The 16,186-nt window shown below is 61.7% G+C and overlaps 3 protein-coding genes across 8 annotated transcripts in view; 2 read left to right on the forward strand and 1 right to left on the reverse strand.

Moving 5' to 3' along the window:
* Positions 1-3,106, forward strand: part of LOC112956113 (POU domain, class 5, transcription factor 3) — a 4,153-nt gene extending 1,047 nt beyond the window's left edge. The window contains exons 2-5 of the mRNA XM_026049620.1: positions 1,028-1,139; positions 1,450-1,580; positions 2,129-2,293; positions 2,855-3,106. Of these exons, the coding sequence (XP_025905405.1) occupies positions 1,028-1,139; positions 1,450-1,580; positions 2,129-2,293; positions 2,855-3,106 (660 nt within the window). The remainder of the gene's footprint in view (positions 1-1,027; positions 1,140-1,449; positions 1,581-2,128; positions 2,294-2,854) is intronic.
* Positions 3,107-6,333: 3,227 nt separating this feature from the next.
* On the reverse strand, positions 6,334-10,133 carry FUT7 (fucosyltransferase 7). Its single transcript, XM_026049621.1, has 3 exons — positions 10,125-10,133; positions 9,215-9,419; positions 6,334-7,454 (listed from the first exon to the last, which is right to left on the reverse strand). Exons 1-3 carry the CDS (start codon positions 10,131-10,133, stop codon positions 6,421-6,423), a joined length of 1,248 nt encoding a protein of 415 aa, XP_025905406.1. The 3' UTR covers positions 6,334-6,420.
* Positions 10,134-15,924: 5,791 nt separating this feature from the next.
* ABCA2 (ATP binding cassette subfamily A member 2) overlaps positions 15,925-16,186 on the forward strand; it is a 39,651-nt gene continuing 39,389 nt past the window's right edge. For all 6 annotated transcript variants that reach the window (XM_026049542.1, XM_026049547.1, XM_026049544.1 and 3 more), the window contains exon 1: positions 15,925-15,990. In XM_026049542.1, the coding sequence (XP_025905327.1) occupies positions 15,925-15,990 (66 nt within the window). The remainder of the gene's footprint in view (positions 15,991-16,186) is intronic.

Below are 16,186 nucleotides of genomic sequence, written 5' to 3' on the forward strand. Positions count from 1 at the left end.
TTTTTTTCCTCCTGCCATTGGCGGGTCCGTTGGTTTTATGCAGACTTGCTGCAGCCTGGCTGCCTAAGGGAATTAGGAGCACGCGCATCCCCGGGGGCAAATCGTGGCTGCCTGCGGCTCTGCAGGGCCGTGCGYGGCTCTGCGCGGGTGCCTGGCCCGGCAAGGGGGCTCGGGGTGCGCTCGGGGTGTCGGGGGTGATGTTCGTGCGGGGGRAGGCCCACAGCAGCCCCACATCCTGCCGCGATGCGGGGACTGCGCGATGCGCTGCAGCAGCAGCTCTAAACTGTAACAGAGAAACAGAGAGGAAATGAAGAGCTTAGGAGAAAGGGCTGGTTGTTGCACAGATCTGGTTAAACCCCACTCAGAGCACCTCGCGCTTGCATCATTTTCCTTATCTGAGTCACTTTGCTTGTCCTAGGCCTCAGCAGGGAAGGGGGCTGTGCCAAAAAGCCACAGGAGGTGGGTGTCTGTGTCTGGTTGGCTTAGCCCCATGGTGTGGGTCTCAGTTTGTGATGAAGGAGAAATGCTGGGGACATCAGTGAACACACTGCAGGCTGTATCTGTGCTGCTCCGAGCAGGAACAGGGTCTGAATCCGGGGGAAGAAGTGCTCCCTGGCACTCCCAGGGCAGAGGGAGAGCTGGAGATGCTCCCCATGTCCTGCACTAGCACCAGCCATCCCGATGCAGGAGATTGACCGTGGGTCCCAATGAATTGCAGCCAGGCCAGTTACTGACAGGGTTTTCCAGGTGTTTCTGCTATGGAGTAAGGTGGGATGAAGGTGGTTTGGGATCCAGAGTTCAAGTGTCCCTTACTGAGGGGCCAGGGAAAAGCAGCTGGCCCTATGGCCCGTGGTGGTAGTAGCTGGTTGATGTGAGCACTGCCACTGTGAGCACCCTGAGCACCCTGCTGCCACAGCCCTGCTGCCCAGGCAGGTCCTGGTGCACGGACTGGACCCCTCTTCTTCTGACCCTCAGCCCACAGAGGTGCAAGGGCTCTGCTCTCACTTGACTTCCCCCCACTCTCTAGGATGCACCAACCTCAGAAGAGCTGGAGCAGTTTGCCAAGGACCTCAAGCACAAGCGCATCATGCTGGGCTTCACGCAGGCTGACGTGGGGCTGGCTCTTGGCACTCTCTATGGTAAGCACTGCGCTGGGTTGCACCCCATAGCCTGTGTCCTCTGTCACAGTGGGGAGGACTTCCCTAAAGCTGGAAGGATTTGAGCCTGATGTGAGCAGCAATAAACTGCCTAAAATAGCCACAGCTGCTTTTTGAAGGGTGTTTCAGTGCTTTGCATCCTGCTGAAGCAGCAGGGAGAAGGAGCTCAGATCATGATGCCAGAAGACATGGCATTAAGACTGGTTCCTGGGGGTCAGTGGGGASGTGTGGGGAGAACCCAGCTCAGAGGCGGGGAGCTGCGATAACCGGGGCTCCTGTCTCGCCTGTGCAGGGAAGATGTTCAGCCAGACAACCATCTGCCGCTTCGAAGCCCTCCAGCTCAGCTTCAAGAACATGTGCAAGCTGAAGCCGCTGCTGCAGCGCTGGCTCAACGAGGCAGAGAACACGGACAACATGCAGGAGGTGCGAGGCAGAGCCGCCTTCCCGTCCTGGCCTGGGGGGCAGTGCACAGCCGAGGAACAAGCGAGCCTGCAGTTCCTCCTGCCTTCAAAAAAAAAAAAGGCTTTGGGCAAGTCCTGGCTTGCCCAGCTGTGGAGGGGGAACCGTATCTGCTGGTGACCGGTGCAAGGCTGGCAGGGGAGCAGAAGGGGCTTCCTTTGAGGGAAGTGAGCCGGAATTCCCAGCACGTGTCTCTTGCGAAAGCTTTGGCAGCTCCCTTCTTGGAGCAGCCGAGTGTGGCTGGAGCCTCCGATGGCAGGGAGTGGCAGGACGCTGGGCATGGCCCCAGGCACAGTGGGATGAAGCTTGAGAGCGAAGTCTTCTACTGCATCTCCTGCATCTCTGCTGGAAAGCCGCTGCCGTGAAGGACGAGACTGTGCTGACAGATATTCCAGGGACCTGCGGGTGTCTTTGAGCTTTGGAGCATTGCGTCCATCTCCAGAGGCTGGGAGGGTGCTGCCAGGCCTGACTGCCCGTGACCGAGTGCTGAGGCCTCTCTTTCCCTTTTCCAGATGTGCAATGCAGAACAAGTGTTGGCTCAAGCCCGGAAGAGAAAACGCAGGACCAGCATTGAGACCAACGTCAAGGGCACGCTGGAGAGCTTCTTCCGCAAGTGTGTGAAGCCCAGTCCCCAGGAGATCTCCCAGATCGCCGAGGATCTCAACCTGGACAAAGACGTAGGTTTGGCAGGGTCTGGAGGGCAGGGGGCACTTGGGCATCAGGCAACAGTGGGTCCTTGGCACCCCCTTCAGGCTGGAGAAAGGTTTTCTTTTGGATTGGAAGCCATCCTCCCTTTGGAGCACAAGGGTAGCTCCCCGTGGGTGAGGGCATGAGGGGTGAAGGGCAGTGCAGCTGGATGTGGCCACCCTGGCACCTGGTGAGAGACGGGGAAGTTCCTACCTCCCATGACCTCCCTTTGCATTAGTCTGCCYGCCTGGACACGTCCTCCACAGGGGTTTGGGTCACCTGGGAAGTGCTGCTGCTAGAAGCAAGGGATGGAGAAGGGTCTGAGAGGCAGGGAGGGCCCCACTGGGGAGCGGGCCAGGGCTGGGTGTCTCCTGGCCATTCCCTGGCATGTGCATCCATGCAGAGCCCGGCAGGAGCGGGGTGGGCATGGAGCCGTGCTGGAGGCCAGGATGCCATGGGGCTCCACAGATCCCACTGCCAAAGGGCTTTCCAGCCTCCCGCCCGGAGCCGGAGCTTGCCRAGCTCACAGCCCCTCGTCCCATCCTTCGCAGGTGGTCCGGGTCTGGTTCTGCAACCGGCGCCAGAAAGGCAAGCGGCTGCTGCTGCCCTTCGGCAACGAGGCGGAAGGGGTGATGTACGACATGAACCAGTCGCTGGTGCCTGCCGGCCTGCCCATCCCGGTGACGTCCCAGGGCTACAGCCTCGCTCCGTCCCCTCCGGTCTACATGCCACCCTTCCACAAGGCCGAGATGTTCCCTCCAGCTCTGCAACCCGGGCTCTCCATGAGTAACAGCAGCCACTGAAGCAGGGGCTGYGGGGCAGCTGGGGGGCCGGGGGAAGGCGGCCCCGGCGGCTCCTCCCCTGGGCCCGCAAAGGCGCGTGGCTCTGGTGCCACTCCAAGAGTCTGGGGGCGGGCGGCTGCTTCCTGGCTATCTGGTGCCTGAGGGTTAGTGGAAGGGCCGGGCTCCGGGTGCGGAGGTGGTTCCTGCTCTTCCCAGTTGCTCCCAGCCCTTCCCAGCTCAGGCGAATTGCTGGTCCCAGTGCTCCTTCCTCCTCCCTCCCCTTGGGGGGACAGCTGCTCCTTCCTCACTGYGACCTCCCTGCCCGGCCGTGCCCAGGGCGCCGTGCGGAGCCACCCAGCCYCAGCTGGGCTCAGCCGCTCTCCTGCATGAACCGCGCAAGAAGCATTTTTAAATTTGGGGTTTAAGGGGGTGAGGGGTGGGGACGGGGTTTTATTTTTATTTCATTTTTCCTTCTTGTGATTTTGATTGTATTTCTAGTTTTTTAAAAGCAAAACTCCTTAGTGATCTCCCAGCTCTGCAGCTGCGCCCTCCCTGCCGTGCAGAGCGGGGCCACGGGCACGTGGGGCGGGGGCCCCCCCGCAAGGCTCCCCCCGTCCCCCTGGGGCTGGGCTGGGGATGGGGGTGAGGAGGCGGCAGAGGGGCAGGGCGTCCTCCCCAGCTCGGTGCCCTGTGTCCCTCTGTCCCTGGGACCTGTTTCACTTGCCAGCCGGAGCGYGTCCCCCCCAGCCTGCCTGCCCCCCGGGGAGGGGGCCGAGCCGGCCCGCAGCGAGGCCACCACCGCCCCGCGTGCCACTAGCGCCCCTGCCTTTGAGCTTGCTGTAGTTAATGATCTGTTCCCCCACCTCCCTTAATCATATTCCCTCTGGCAATGAAATAAATCTCAGTTCTTTGGGGCATGAGAGCAAGTCAGCCCTTTCCTGGCCCCTGTGCTGCAAGGAGTCCAGAGCCCGGCTTTCCTCTTTCCCCCTTTCCCCTCTTTTCCGCCACTCATTGCACTTGCAAAAGAAGTGGGGGGCACCCAGGTGGCTTCTTCCCTGCTGAGGTGTTTTAGTGGCCACATGGGCCAAAAAGCCCTGGAAAGGGAGAGGATGCAGGTGGGCATCCGTCTGCATCYGGTCAGAGACCTGCAGGATGCAGCTTGTCACGGCTGTGATCTCCTTGGGACACAGGGCCTAAACACAAAGGGTCGCCTGCCAACCTGTTCCTAAACTACCTTTCTGTCTCCGTAATCACTCCAGGGAGGAGGAAAGTTCATCCGAGTCTTTTCCCCCTGCGCAAGCAGAGGATTTGCATGTGCTGGGGGGGTGGCAGTTTCTCCGTGCAGCCTGGTCTGCGCTTCCCTGTCCACAGCAGCGCACACGAGTCCCCATGGAGACTCTTCCTGCAGCAGAAATGCCCAAAGCCGTCGTGCTCCTTTCCCTGCAATCCCCCTTTTCCTGGCAGCCCCTACACTGTCCATGACCCCGACCCGCCAGCAGCCACGCGCTGCCTGGCCGGGGTGGCCGTGTCCCGCTGCGCAGGAAGGGCACAGACCTCGCKAGGAGATGGATGATGCTGAGGCTGGCACCGGCTGCACGGCGGGTGACAAGTGTCCTCGCTGCTGTGCAGGTGTCCCCACAAGCTGTGGACCTGGCTGGGGTGAGGAGCAAACTCCTTTGGGAGGAGGAGGGTGGGCTTGGAAGCACCCATGGGTGCCTGCTCCAGGCCAGTGCTGTGTCGCCAGCTGCAGGGAGGAGAGAGCAGAAGGGGCAGCAGGGCTCCTTGGACCCCCTAGCCCTGCTGCTGCGGGTGTGCAGAGGCCCTGGGGTGTCCCTGAGCATGAAACGAGGCCAAATCATGAATGGCAAGGAGGAGCAGAGGCTCCTGGCGAGCCGGGTGCGGCGTGCCCTGCACTGAGCCTGCAGCAGCTGAGCACCCAGCTCCCTGCACTGGGTGCTGTTGCCACCCTCACGTTTGCTCCCTGCCCAGCCACCCGCGGGCATGACAGATGTTTCCTGGAGGCCACCTGTGCCTACGGCGCAGGGTGCATGTGGGGCAGGGCCTGCACGGAGCAGGATGTGGTGGCACAGGGTGTGTGCGCGGTGCAGGGGGCGTGGGGGGCACAGAGGGCACCGGGCACCCACCATGCAGAGGGCCCACGGTGCAGCGGGTGCCGGGTGTGCGCAGTGCAGAGTGTGCACAGGGTGCCCATGGTGCCGGATGTGTGTGGTGCCCGGGATGTGGGTGGCACCGGGTGCAGGGTGTACAATGRGTGGCACAGGGTGCTGGGCACATGCAGTGCTGAGGGCGTGCAGGATGCCCAGGGTGCAGGAAGTGTGCAGCACAGGGGCTGTGGGTGGCACCGGGTGCTCTGGGCACTCGTGGTGCAGGGTACAGGTGCAGCCCGGGGCAGGATGTGCATGTGCCGTGCAGGGGGTGCCCACGCGCGGCGCGGGGTGACACTGGCACCGCCAGCTTCCTGACGGCGCAGCGCRTGTGCCGAAGGGGAGCGAGAAACCACAGCCGCCTCTCTCTGCCTCGGCCGCGCACTGAGCGGGCTGTGATTGTGAGAGCATCCGGTGTCCTGCCCGCTCGCTGCCCACATCCTGCCCGGTGCAGCGGCGCCCGCGGCGAGGCAGCCGCGCGGCCGTAGCGGGGCTGTGCCGGCGGGCGCGCGGCCGAGCAGAAGCTGTCGGCACCAAGCTGTGGACCTGGCTGGGGTGAGCAGCAAACTCCTTTTGGAGGAGGAGGAGGAGCGCCTGGTGCAGCGCTGCGGGAGCCTGCCCTGCCCGGCTGTGTGGGGCTGAGCCCCCTCGCAAGGACGGGCTTGAGCTCCCGGCAGTGGCCAGGCTGGGGAGAGGTGGCTCCTCCACCTCAGGCTGCAGTGACCCAGTCTGAAAAGCAGCCTCAAGGCCTCTCCCACGGGGCCTTCGCTGCCCAGCACAAGGTGTCGGGGAGCCACAGAGCGGCTATAGGTTGGGGGAGCCTTGGCTGATTCCTCACGCTGTCCCCACTGGCCCTTGGGCCTGCCCGGCTCCCAAACAGCAGGCAGAGCCTCTGGAGCACGTGATTTATTTCCAAAGCACCTTTCTGTCATCCCAAACATTATGACGAGGTAGGTGAGGACATGGCTGGGCTGAGGGTTAGTCATGTTTTGCAAGAACTCAACTCACACTGGGTTGCTCAAGATCTCGCTGTGTGGCAATAGGAGGGCTGGGATGGGAGGTCAGGTCTCCCGGGGCTCATCGTGACCTGGTTCACAGGAGGTTGCCCCACTCTTCCCCACATCCATRTTGTCTCAACGCTAAGTGTCCTCAGCACATGCCAGTCCTGTGCTAGGCTTTGAACCAGCTCTCCAGATCAGGATAGATGTGGCCCTGKGGCAGGCTGGGGTACTTGGTGCAAATCATACAGATGCGCTCCCTCCAGTCCGTGTAGAGCTTCACGCTGTACCTCTTCTGCCACGCAAAGAATTGCCGGTACCGGCTGGCATTCATGGTCTTTAGGAAGGTGGCCAGCTCTGCCAGGGACTGAAAGTCGTCCACGTGGATGAAAGAGTCTGCAGGAACAAACTGCTCATAGTTGGCCCGGGGTGGGCCCAGCACCACCGGCACAGTGCCAGCCATCAGAGAGTTCCTCCAGACCTTCTCGGTGATGTAGTCCTGGTGGATGGAGTTCTCAAAGGCAAGGTAGAACTTGGACTTGGATGTTGTTGGCAAGAGGCAGTCCTTGCAAAGTGGCCTTTTGCTTGCCCTCCCATATATRTCCACGTGGAGGTACCTGGAGAGGTTTCTGTAGACTTCTGCTCTTTTCTGAGTCCTATGATAATTACTAATGACCCAGGACACCAATCTAGTCTTTTTGGGAATGTTCACTGCAGCTGACTGGTTGGGCACAAGCTTGCCATAGGGCATGAAGATGTCTGAGTCTTGTCTGTAGGTCATGACCCAGTTGAAGGTTTGTTTCCATCCTGCTAAAGCTTTAGTGTTTGTGGGGGACTCCAGGGAGACCCACAGCCAGTTCTGCCCAGGAGGCTTCTCCTTTGGGAGCTTGTGCCTGCTCTGCTGGAGCGTGTGATGGTGGAACACCACCACATCTGCCTGACTGAGGAGCCTGCGATCCATGGTAAGCCAGCAGCCCATGATGTTGTAGAGGTCTCTGCAAACATCCATGCTGATGTTTGGAGCCTGCTTGGAGGGCCATTCCCAGACCAGGATCATCAGCGGCTTAGTGTGCTTGGGAGCTCTACTGAAGACGTCAGACAAGTTCAGAACGTACTTGAGGTTCCAGAGCACGGTTAAGAATAACCCAGTGGTGATTAGCACCTTCATACTGGGCAGGCTCCGCGGTGGCCATGTCAGCATTGATGCTTGGGGCATTTGGGGCACGCTGGTGGGTTGCTGGCTGGGCTGCCTGTCACCTCCTTGCGCCCCAAGATCCTACACCTGTGGCAGAGGAGAGTAGGCAAGAGGGGACATCAGCTTAGTTTGCTCGGCAAAAGGAGCCAGACTGGCAGAGGGTCTCAGAGCCAGCGATGATGGAGAGGACATGAGATCCCTAGATGGACATGCACCAGATGGACATGCACCATGGCTGGGAGATAAATGAGGKGTAAAAAAGGGCTTCCAGACTGGCTAACAGGAGGGATCCCAGGCCCAGCAAGACTCACSCAGCCTCCTCCGCCTGTTCTTGCTGCCACCAAAGTCCCCTTTGCACCCTGTGCCAGAGGCCCTGCCGCCGCTGGGTGTCCAGGGCGTGCAAGGGAGCAATGCAACAAGCRGGGCTCAACCTCCTGCCCAGGCACTTTGCATTTTGTTGATTGGTTGCACAGAGCAGACAGGCAGGAACCGCTCGGCACCCAACCGCCTGCCATGCTGGGCTGGCACTGCTGCTCATTACACGGGAGGGACGCTTTCCTTGACGCTTGCTCCCTGCCTCAGCTTTCCCCAAATGGGGATAGCCCTGCTCCACCCTCCTCGCGTGCCCGGCACAGCAGCGCAGCCCTGCAGCCCTGCAGCCCTGCAGCCCTGCAGCCCTGCAGCCCTGCTCGTAGAGCAGCTACTGCCCACGGCCCCTGGCTTGTGGCTCCCAGAGGCAAGTGAGGACCCGGCCACTCGCTGCCCGCCCTACTCGCACAGCCACAGTGCCCGTGTGCCCGCAGGGCTGCTGCTCTCTAGCATGGGTCCAACGCGCCGATTCAAACGGAAAGCAGCCACGGGGAGGCAGCCCGACCCTGCGCCGGGCGGGCCGAGTGGAGCCCGTCCAGCAGCACCTCTCCCCAGAGGCTATGCAGCCAGATACTCCCTGGCTTTTCCCGTGCTCCTGCAATAAGCAGGCTGGAGGGGCGCTGGGAGCACCGGGAGCTCCGCGTTGCCAGCTCAGGGGCTTTTGGCACCGTTTCGCTGCTCTGCTTTCCCACCCCGCTGCGCTTTTTGCACAGATGGCAGCCAGGCTTCCTGGCAGGGCTCAACGCCCGCGAAGCTGCCTTCAGCACCGCAGACAGTTTCCCTYGCACAGGAACCTCGGCGAAGCGCCGTGGGCGCCCGAGCTGCCCCGGCGGCCGGCGGGATGCTGCTCCCGCCTCCGTTTTGGAGCCTTGTGGAGAACACTGCCCTGCTGCAGTGCCCAACTGCATCAGCTTCGCTTGCAAAAATCTCTTCCTCGCCTTCACCACTGGTCATGTGAGTGTACAGGAGCTATGTTTAGGCTTTAGAAAAACGCCTGTCAGCTGGAGAGGAGGCTTGGGATGGCTCAGCCTCCTCGAGCACCACCCGCGCTGGGCGCAGGCAGAGAGCAGCACATCGGGCACCCATCGCTGCCACCCCCAGGCCATGGCACTGAGCACCTGGGGGTTTTTGGTTTGCCTTGGGCTGTTTTGATCTTTCTTTCAAGTTGGATGTGCTCACTGAGCACAGATTTAGGCTACAGGGTGCTCGTCTCCCTCCTCCCCAGCCCTCACCAAAGGGAGGCTGCCCCAGTTTCAGAGGCTGCAGCGGGGGCAGAGCTCCCGCGTCCCAGCAGCACCGACCTCCTGGCAGTGCCAGGTCTGGACCCATTTCCCAGCTCGTGGACCGTGCCGTGGGAGCGCCGCGGCGGCAGTGCCGGAAYGTGGGCTCAGCCCGCACTTACCGGAGCAGGGAAGGTTCCACGGCGCGTCCCGGCAGCGTGCGCCCRCGCGGCTGCGTGTGCCCGGGGAGCCTCGGGAGCCGGCCCGGCCGGTGGCGCTGGGCAAGGTTATTTGAATGCTTCCCCTTTTCTGTGGTTTTGCTACGTCCYGGCCTCCGAGCGGGTCCTTCCTGCTGCGCTCGGCTGCTGGCACAGCCCTTTCCGAGCACTTCCGTGGCAACGGCAGCGGTGCCGGGGGCGCCGGGGCAGCGTGGGGGCCCGCCAGCTGGATCCAGGTCGTGGTGACTCGGGGGCACCCGCTGGCTCACGCCCCACGGCTGCGTGGGCACCCCTCGGCTGCATGGGCACCCCATGGCCGGGTGGCTGCTCCACGGCCGGGTCCAGGCCCCACAGCAGCATCCAAGCACCCACGGGAAAGGCCTCCCGCTGCAGGGGCCTGTCCTGTCCCCTCGTGTTTCTCCTGTGACTTGCCAGCAGACCACAGCTTCAGTACTCCTTGGAGAAGGGATGCATGTGGTCACTTGTGGGGTTTTAGTTCCCCAAAGGGCTTTCCCAGCAGCTGGGGTCGAAACCTAGCCTGGATCTCGTCCCTTCCCTGAATCCCTCTCCTTTCCCAGCCTTTAGTTGGAGCCCTCATGTCCTGGTCAGGCTGTGTTTGATTGAGATGCCGTGCACAGTTTGTGGTTTGAGGACAGTTCAGCATCCATCTCCCTGAAGCCCTCCTGCTCTCCCTGGTACATGGAAGGAGAATGTGTCTGCTCACAAGCCACAATAGCTTAGACCGTGCCCCCAGCCTGTCCTCGAGCACCCAGCCCTGCAGAGCAGGACGGAGCCCCACTCCTGAGCACCCAAGGGCGAGCAGGGCCGCAAGACGGCTGCRCCAGGGCTGGCCTGCTGGAGCAGCAGCCCCTACCAGGGCCATGCGAGGAAGGTGGAGCCACCCTGAACCTACAGGGCAGCTGGGTTAGTGTCTTTTGTGTCAAAAAACACTACTGCTATTAATCTTATTACTACTACTATTATTATTGCTATTATAAATAGGACTGTCAGCTCTGGTGCTGATCTCCCTGGACATGCGGCTCACTCTAAAATCACCCAGGAGCCGTGAAGCATCAAGATGCCCGCTTGGCTCAAACTGCARCCTGCTTCCCTGGCATTTGCTTTGCCCCATCACAGAGCTGCCAGGCATGAAGAGGAGCCAAATTGTGCCCAGCACCTTCACCCGGCCCTGTCCTGTGCCCTTGGTGAGTCTGAGGGTGATGTCTTCCTTTGGGGATGCCGAGAAGCTACTGAGCCCAGCTCCATTTGAGTGCCCTGGAAAGCACATGCTGGGAAAGCTGCAAGCAGGGCACTGCCGGTGGTCTCGCCGTCGTGTCTCCTCTGCAAAAACAGGATGCCAGTCTCCGTGCAGCTCCCACTGACTCATCTTGAAAGTGGTTTCTCAGCTAGCGTGGCACCGGCAGCTCCGCCGTGCCCAGTCCGAGCAGCTGCCCTGCCCAGCAGGGATCCTGCTACCTTGGGAAGCGGGCTCTGCTGCCCGGGCATCACCGGTGCCCGCTGTCCCAGCATGTCATGCACCCGCCTGCACCTTGCTGGGTGTCAGGGCTCCCACAGAGCCCTGGCAGAGGAAAACTGCGGTGGGGTGGACTGCTCCAGAGCAGGCAGTGCCATCTCCAGAGGAGGCAGGTGCTTACATGCCCTTGGCACGCTCAGGGCATCTCGGGGTGCTCGAGCAGCACTCTCCCTGCACCCTTCTTCCCCTCTGGCTCTCCAGCTGCCTGGCCAGGGGCTGCTCACACAAGGACCTGGCTATCCCGTCCCCATGGTGCCATGGGCGCTGCAGGCCCCAGCTGGCACCGCACTGGGTCAGCATGCAAGGAAGCTGTGTGGTTTCAGTGGCACCCGCTGGGGCCACCAGTAATTTTCTCCTCCACAAGCTCAGAGTCCGGTTTCCTGTTATCTTTTCTCRCCCCTCCTGCTGTATTTCATCCTTGTCAGATGGGGAGCCCAGATACCGGGTGCCGCACAGCCCGCAGGATGCCGCTCCCAGGCTCACCCTGCGCTGGCGGGGACTGCAGTCGCTGTCCCCACAGCTGTCCCCATTTCCCAGCAGAGCCCTGGGGCCACTGACCTTGGCCAAGGCCACCATCAGCCACGAGACTGAGATTGCCACCTGGGCTGCAGGAGGACTGGTGGAGAATGAGGAAGGGCACAGAGCTGCTGAAAGGTCCTTGCCAGGGGTGCCACTGTCGCCCTGGAGGGCTGCGACAGGATGTCCCAGTAGCAAGGAGAACATCTGTGCCAGGAGGTGCAGGCGCCTGGGTGTGCTCTCCTGGCAGCCCAAGGCGTGCAGGGGCAGCCGGGTGCTGGTGGCTGCGCTGGGGCTCTCTGCCTTGCTCCGGCACACGCTGGGAAGGGGACAGGGGCCTGCAGCCGCTCTGCCCCGGGCCGGCAGAGCCTGAGCGGCCCGGCTGCAGCCCCAGCCCCGCTGCACGCAGAGCCCAGGAGCGCCCGCGCTGTGGGGCACTGCTGCCCTCTGCAGATGTGGCTCAAGGAGCTTGGCCGGCCCACGGACAGTCACCTGGCGGAAGCGAGAGATGCTCAGAGAGCCATGCTCTCCCTGTTGGGACTTCGGGATGGTGCCACACGCAAAATCAAACCAAGAGGGACCAGGAGGGACRGAGTGAGAGACCAGGGTTGCAGGCACTGCTTTAGAGCATGCAACTTATGGCCCCACTGGCAGTCTTCATCTTAGCACCCCTCTGAGCTGAAGGTTCAGTCTACTTTAGGACAGGTGTTTATTTTTATTTATTTACTTACTGATAAAGAGCTTTCTAGTTTGGGTTGGGTGACCCAGGTGGGCCTGCTGGCTCCATTGTGCCTTTTTAGTTCTGTGTCCCAAGAATCTCAGAACTCTGCTGATTTTGTGCCCCAGCACCTCAGCCTGGTGGAGCTTGGTGCCCAGCCAGGGGTGAAAGCCGCTCCGCTTCCCACCTGCGACGGGAAAAGCCAACAAGCAGCCACAAAGCTGGCCTGGTGCTTCTCCTGCACCGGGCAGCAGATCTGCGTGACTTCTCACCTCGGGAGTAACATTTGTGTGGCACCACAGGGAGATGGAAGAAGTTCATAGACAAGAGACCTATAAGGCTTGCAGATCCTTGGGAACAGCCAAAAGCCAGGAATGTATTAAGGGTGGTATAATATACACTTGTCTTTCGTCCTTCCCCAGGGACCAACTAAAAGCCACTTCTGGCTGGGCTGGCCAGGCCACTTTCTGAATCGCTACGGCTCAGTTTACATTGGCACCATTCAAGACATCGAGTAGCACTGGGAAATCAAAAGAGAATAAACACCAGCAAGCCCGGAGCAGCCTGAAGCAGCAGCACCCAGGTTGCTCCTGCCAGTCCCTGCCCGGGCATGGCCCTGCCTTAGCTCAACGAGGTCCTGTTGCCCACCTAGTCCCACCACCAGCACCTCAGGGCCTTCCCTGCAGGAGGAGCATCACGAGGAACCAGCCAAATTGTGCCCAGGGAACCTGCCATCCCCATCAGGACACTGAGCTAGGAGGACGGGGTTCCTCTCCATCACGGTGTCCCCCCCAGGAGAGCTGCGGAGCAGGGGGCAACCTGCATCTTTGGTCACTGCCTCAGGAGGTTAAATCCACCTGGCAGATAGGCTGGGCAATGTTTTGGCCAGACGTTTTTTGAATAATGGCACTTTGTTGCAGGACAACAGGAGCTTTTGTTAGGGCTGGGGCAGCTGTTCTAGAGCAGTGATTGAAATGCAGTCACCCTTAGCAACAAAACTCGGAGCTGGGACGGCCGAGTAAGTTATTTGCAGCTTCCAACTGTAATTCAGCAATGGGAGTAGCGTGGAGACCAAGATGGTTAAACATAACTGCAACAGAAGAGAAGAAACCAGAGAGAGAGGTGGTTAAAGATAGCTGRGGAGGAAGCGAGAGGGAGTGGGGATGGAAAACGGGTGGATGGATGGGCAGATGGATGGACAGGTAGAAAACTGGGGCTGGTTTAGTGCTCACTGTCACCTGGAGCAAACTGCCTAGCCTTGGTGCCACAGCCTTCCTGTCCCTACCCACCTTACAGCTGAGAGCCACCAGGCACAATCTGTGGGGGTGCATGTGGTCTTCTCCCAGCCAAAGCAGAGGAGATCATCCAGGTGCTACCTGCGGAGGGTCTCCCCCATCAATGCTTCAGGAGAAACCCCTGGGAATGTGGGTGCTGGTGGGGTCAGCAGGCACCACAAGCTGTGGTGCGAGCTGAGGCAATGATGGAGACCCTACCTGGCCCCTGCTCGCTTGGGCTGCTCTCATACAGGGAGGTGGGAGCTAATCCAGGTGGGTGCTATCCAGAGGAAACTGGGCAGTTAGAAATCTYATGAAGTTCAACMAGGGCAAGTGCAGGGCCCTGCACTTGGGGAGGAATAACCCCAGACACCAGTACAGATTAGGGACTGACCTGCTGGAGAGCAGCCCCGCAGAGAGCGACCTGGGCGTCATGGTGAATGACAAGATGACCATGAGGCAGCAGTGTGCCCTGGTGGCCAAGAAGGCCAACGGGATGCTGGGGTGCATTAAGAAGACCGTCTCCAGCAGGTCGAGGGAGGTGATCGTCCCCCTCTACACGGCCCTGGTAAGGCCACATCTGGAGACTGTGTCCAGTTCTGGGCTCCCCAGTACAAGAGGGATGTGGAGCTGCTGGAGAGAGTCCAGCGCAGGGCTACGAGGATGATCAAGGGCCTGGAACATCTGCCCTATGAGCAMAGGCTGAGAGAGCTGGGCCTGTTCAGCCTGGAGAAGAGAAGGCTGAGGGGGGACCTGATCAGTGTCTATAGATACCTCAAGGGAGGCAGTGAGGAGGAGGGGGCGGCCTCTTTTCAGTGGTGGCCAGTGACAGGACTAGAGGAAGCAGCCACCAGCTGAGGCACCAAAAGTTCCACAGGAACTTCAGAAAACACTTCTTGACAGTGAGGGTGACAGAGCCCTGGAACAGGCTGCCCAGAGAGGTTGTGGAGTCTTCTTCTCTGGAGATCTTTAAAACCCGCTTGGATGCAGCCCTGTGCCACGTGCTCTAGGTGACCCAGCATATGCAGGGGGGTTGGACTAGATGACCTCTGAGGTCCCTTCCAACCTTAAGCATTCTATGATTCTATGAATCACTGAGGAGGGAATCTGAAGCACACTGAAATGCCAGCGCCCCAAACCTGGCAACAGTGCATTTTGTGAGAGCTGGGGAGGGCCAAGACAGCAGCTCTGCAGCTGTTTCACCACCTGTAAAGACTAAAAGCCGCAGAGAGTTGGGGGGTTGCACTGATGTGCCTCACTCTTTGCCCAGGGCAGGAGCACCCCTCCTGGCCAGAGCAGTCCTGCACAGGGAGCATCTGGCCCCTGCACCCTGCAGGGGTTGCAGCCACCTCGGACAGCGCTTGTCCCTGGGCAGCACAGCCGTGCCCAGAGGTGCACGGGAGCCCTGGGTGCCCCACGGCTCGGGCAGGGGTGCCCCCTCACCATACACCACAGCTGCCTCTTCCTCAGGCCAGGCGGCTCCTCTAGTGCTCCAAGGGCTGCTTGTCTCATGAGTCTCCGGCGTTTCTTGGGAGGAGCACTGAGGTTTTGGAGCTGGGACAGGGATAGGACAGGGCTGAGGCCCCTGGAGCAGGTGGCCAGGCACAACATAGAGCTGGTGGCCTGGTACCTGCCAGAGCTCTTGCTCTGGACCACAGCAGCAAGAGCGTATGGAGCTGAGCGCTGGGGGAGGCTGTGAATGGAGCTGTAGCCACCCACCGCACCGACACCACCGCCCATGTCACCTCTTGTCCCTGGCAGGAAACCAGCGCTCTGCAGCTCCAGTAAATGGGTCAGGCAAGGGCCCTGCGGGCGTGGGCACACGGGAGCTGGCCTGTGCGCCCGCCTCACCCTCTTGCTCAGGGCTTCTCATCTCACCTTCCCAACGCTGCTTCCTCTGAACATGCAGGTCTTAGAGGGCCACCTTCCATAGCCACCATGGGCACCCATGGCAGAGCTGGCATCAGCCTGGAGGCAGAGCCGGGTCCCCCGGCCCTGCTGTCCCCTTTTCCTTGCCCTCACAGACCGTGGGTTGCCTGCAGGGGACACAGGATGTGTGCGGCCGGCGGGGTGGCTGTCACTGTGGGCCAGCCTTCAGCTGGTGCCCCACATACGGCCCCTGCAGGCACGAGCTCTGAACCACTGGAGATGGTGAAAAAAAAACCCATCTGAGCGGCCCCTCAAACCCATCCCGCTTCCCACCGCTCTCTGCAGGACGTGAGCGTCTCACAGACAAGCCCTGACTCCATCTTTGCCCATGTCCCCGCGCCGAGGTGTCCTGCTGTCCCCATGGGGAGGCTGCGCAACCTGTGGGGCCAGGGCAGCTGCCACAGCTTCCGAGCGGGCCAGGGCCATGTTCCCGGCCCGCGGGGGCGCCCCGGGCCGATGGCGGCTCAGCCCCGTCCCCGCCGCCCGCGGCGCCTTTAAGGGGCGGCGGCGGCGGCGGGCGGGCTCCGGTGACCGGGCGGAGGGCGGCGTTGCGCGGGGCCGGGGGAGGCCCGCGCCGCGCGGGGCCCTGTGCGGACAAAGGCGGCGCGGGCCGCGCCGGCCATGGCGGTGCGCGGCGGGTGAGGCGCTGCGGCCGTGCCGGGGCGGGGGGCGCCCCGCGGCGGCGGCCCCAGGCGGCTCCGCCATGGGCTTCCTGCACCAGCTCCATCTCCTGCTCTGGAAGAACGTGACGCTGAAGCGGCGCAGCCCGGTGAGCGCCGCGGGGCCCGCGCGGTGCGCTGGGGAGCCGGGGCCGCCGTCGGCCCCTTCCCCGCAGCAGCGCCCAGCCCTTGCGGGGGGGCTCGGCCTCCCGTCAGCCGCTGCCATCCGCAGCCTTCGCCTGCTGCCTCCTGCCCCGGAGGCCTCCCGCGCCGGGCCGAATGATACGCGGGAGCCCGGGGATGCCC

Source organism: Nothoprocta perdicaria, unplaced genomic scaffold (assembly GCF_003342845.1).
Source record: "Nothoprocta perdicaria isolate Ctin4 unplaced genomic scaffold, notPer1 scaffold_6, whole genome shotgun sequence".
Classification (NCBI taxonomy): domain Eukaryota; kingdom Metazoa; phylum Chordata; class Aves; order Tinamiformes; family Tinamidae; genus Nothoprocta; species Nothoprocta perdicaria.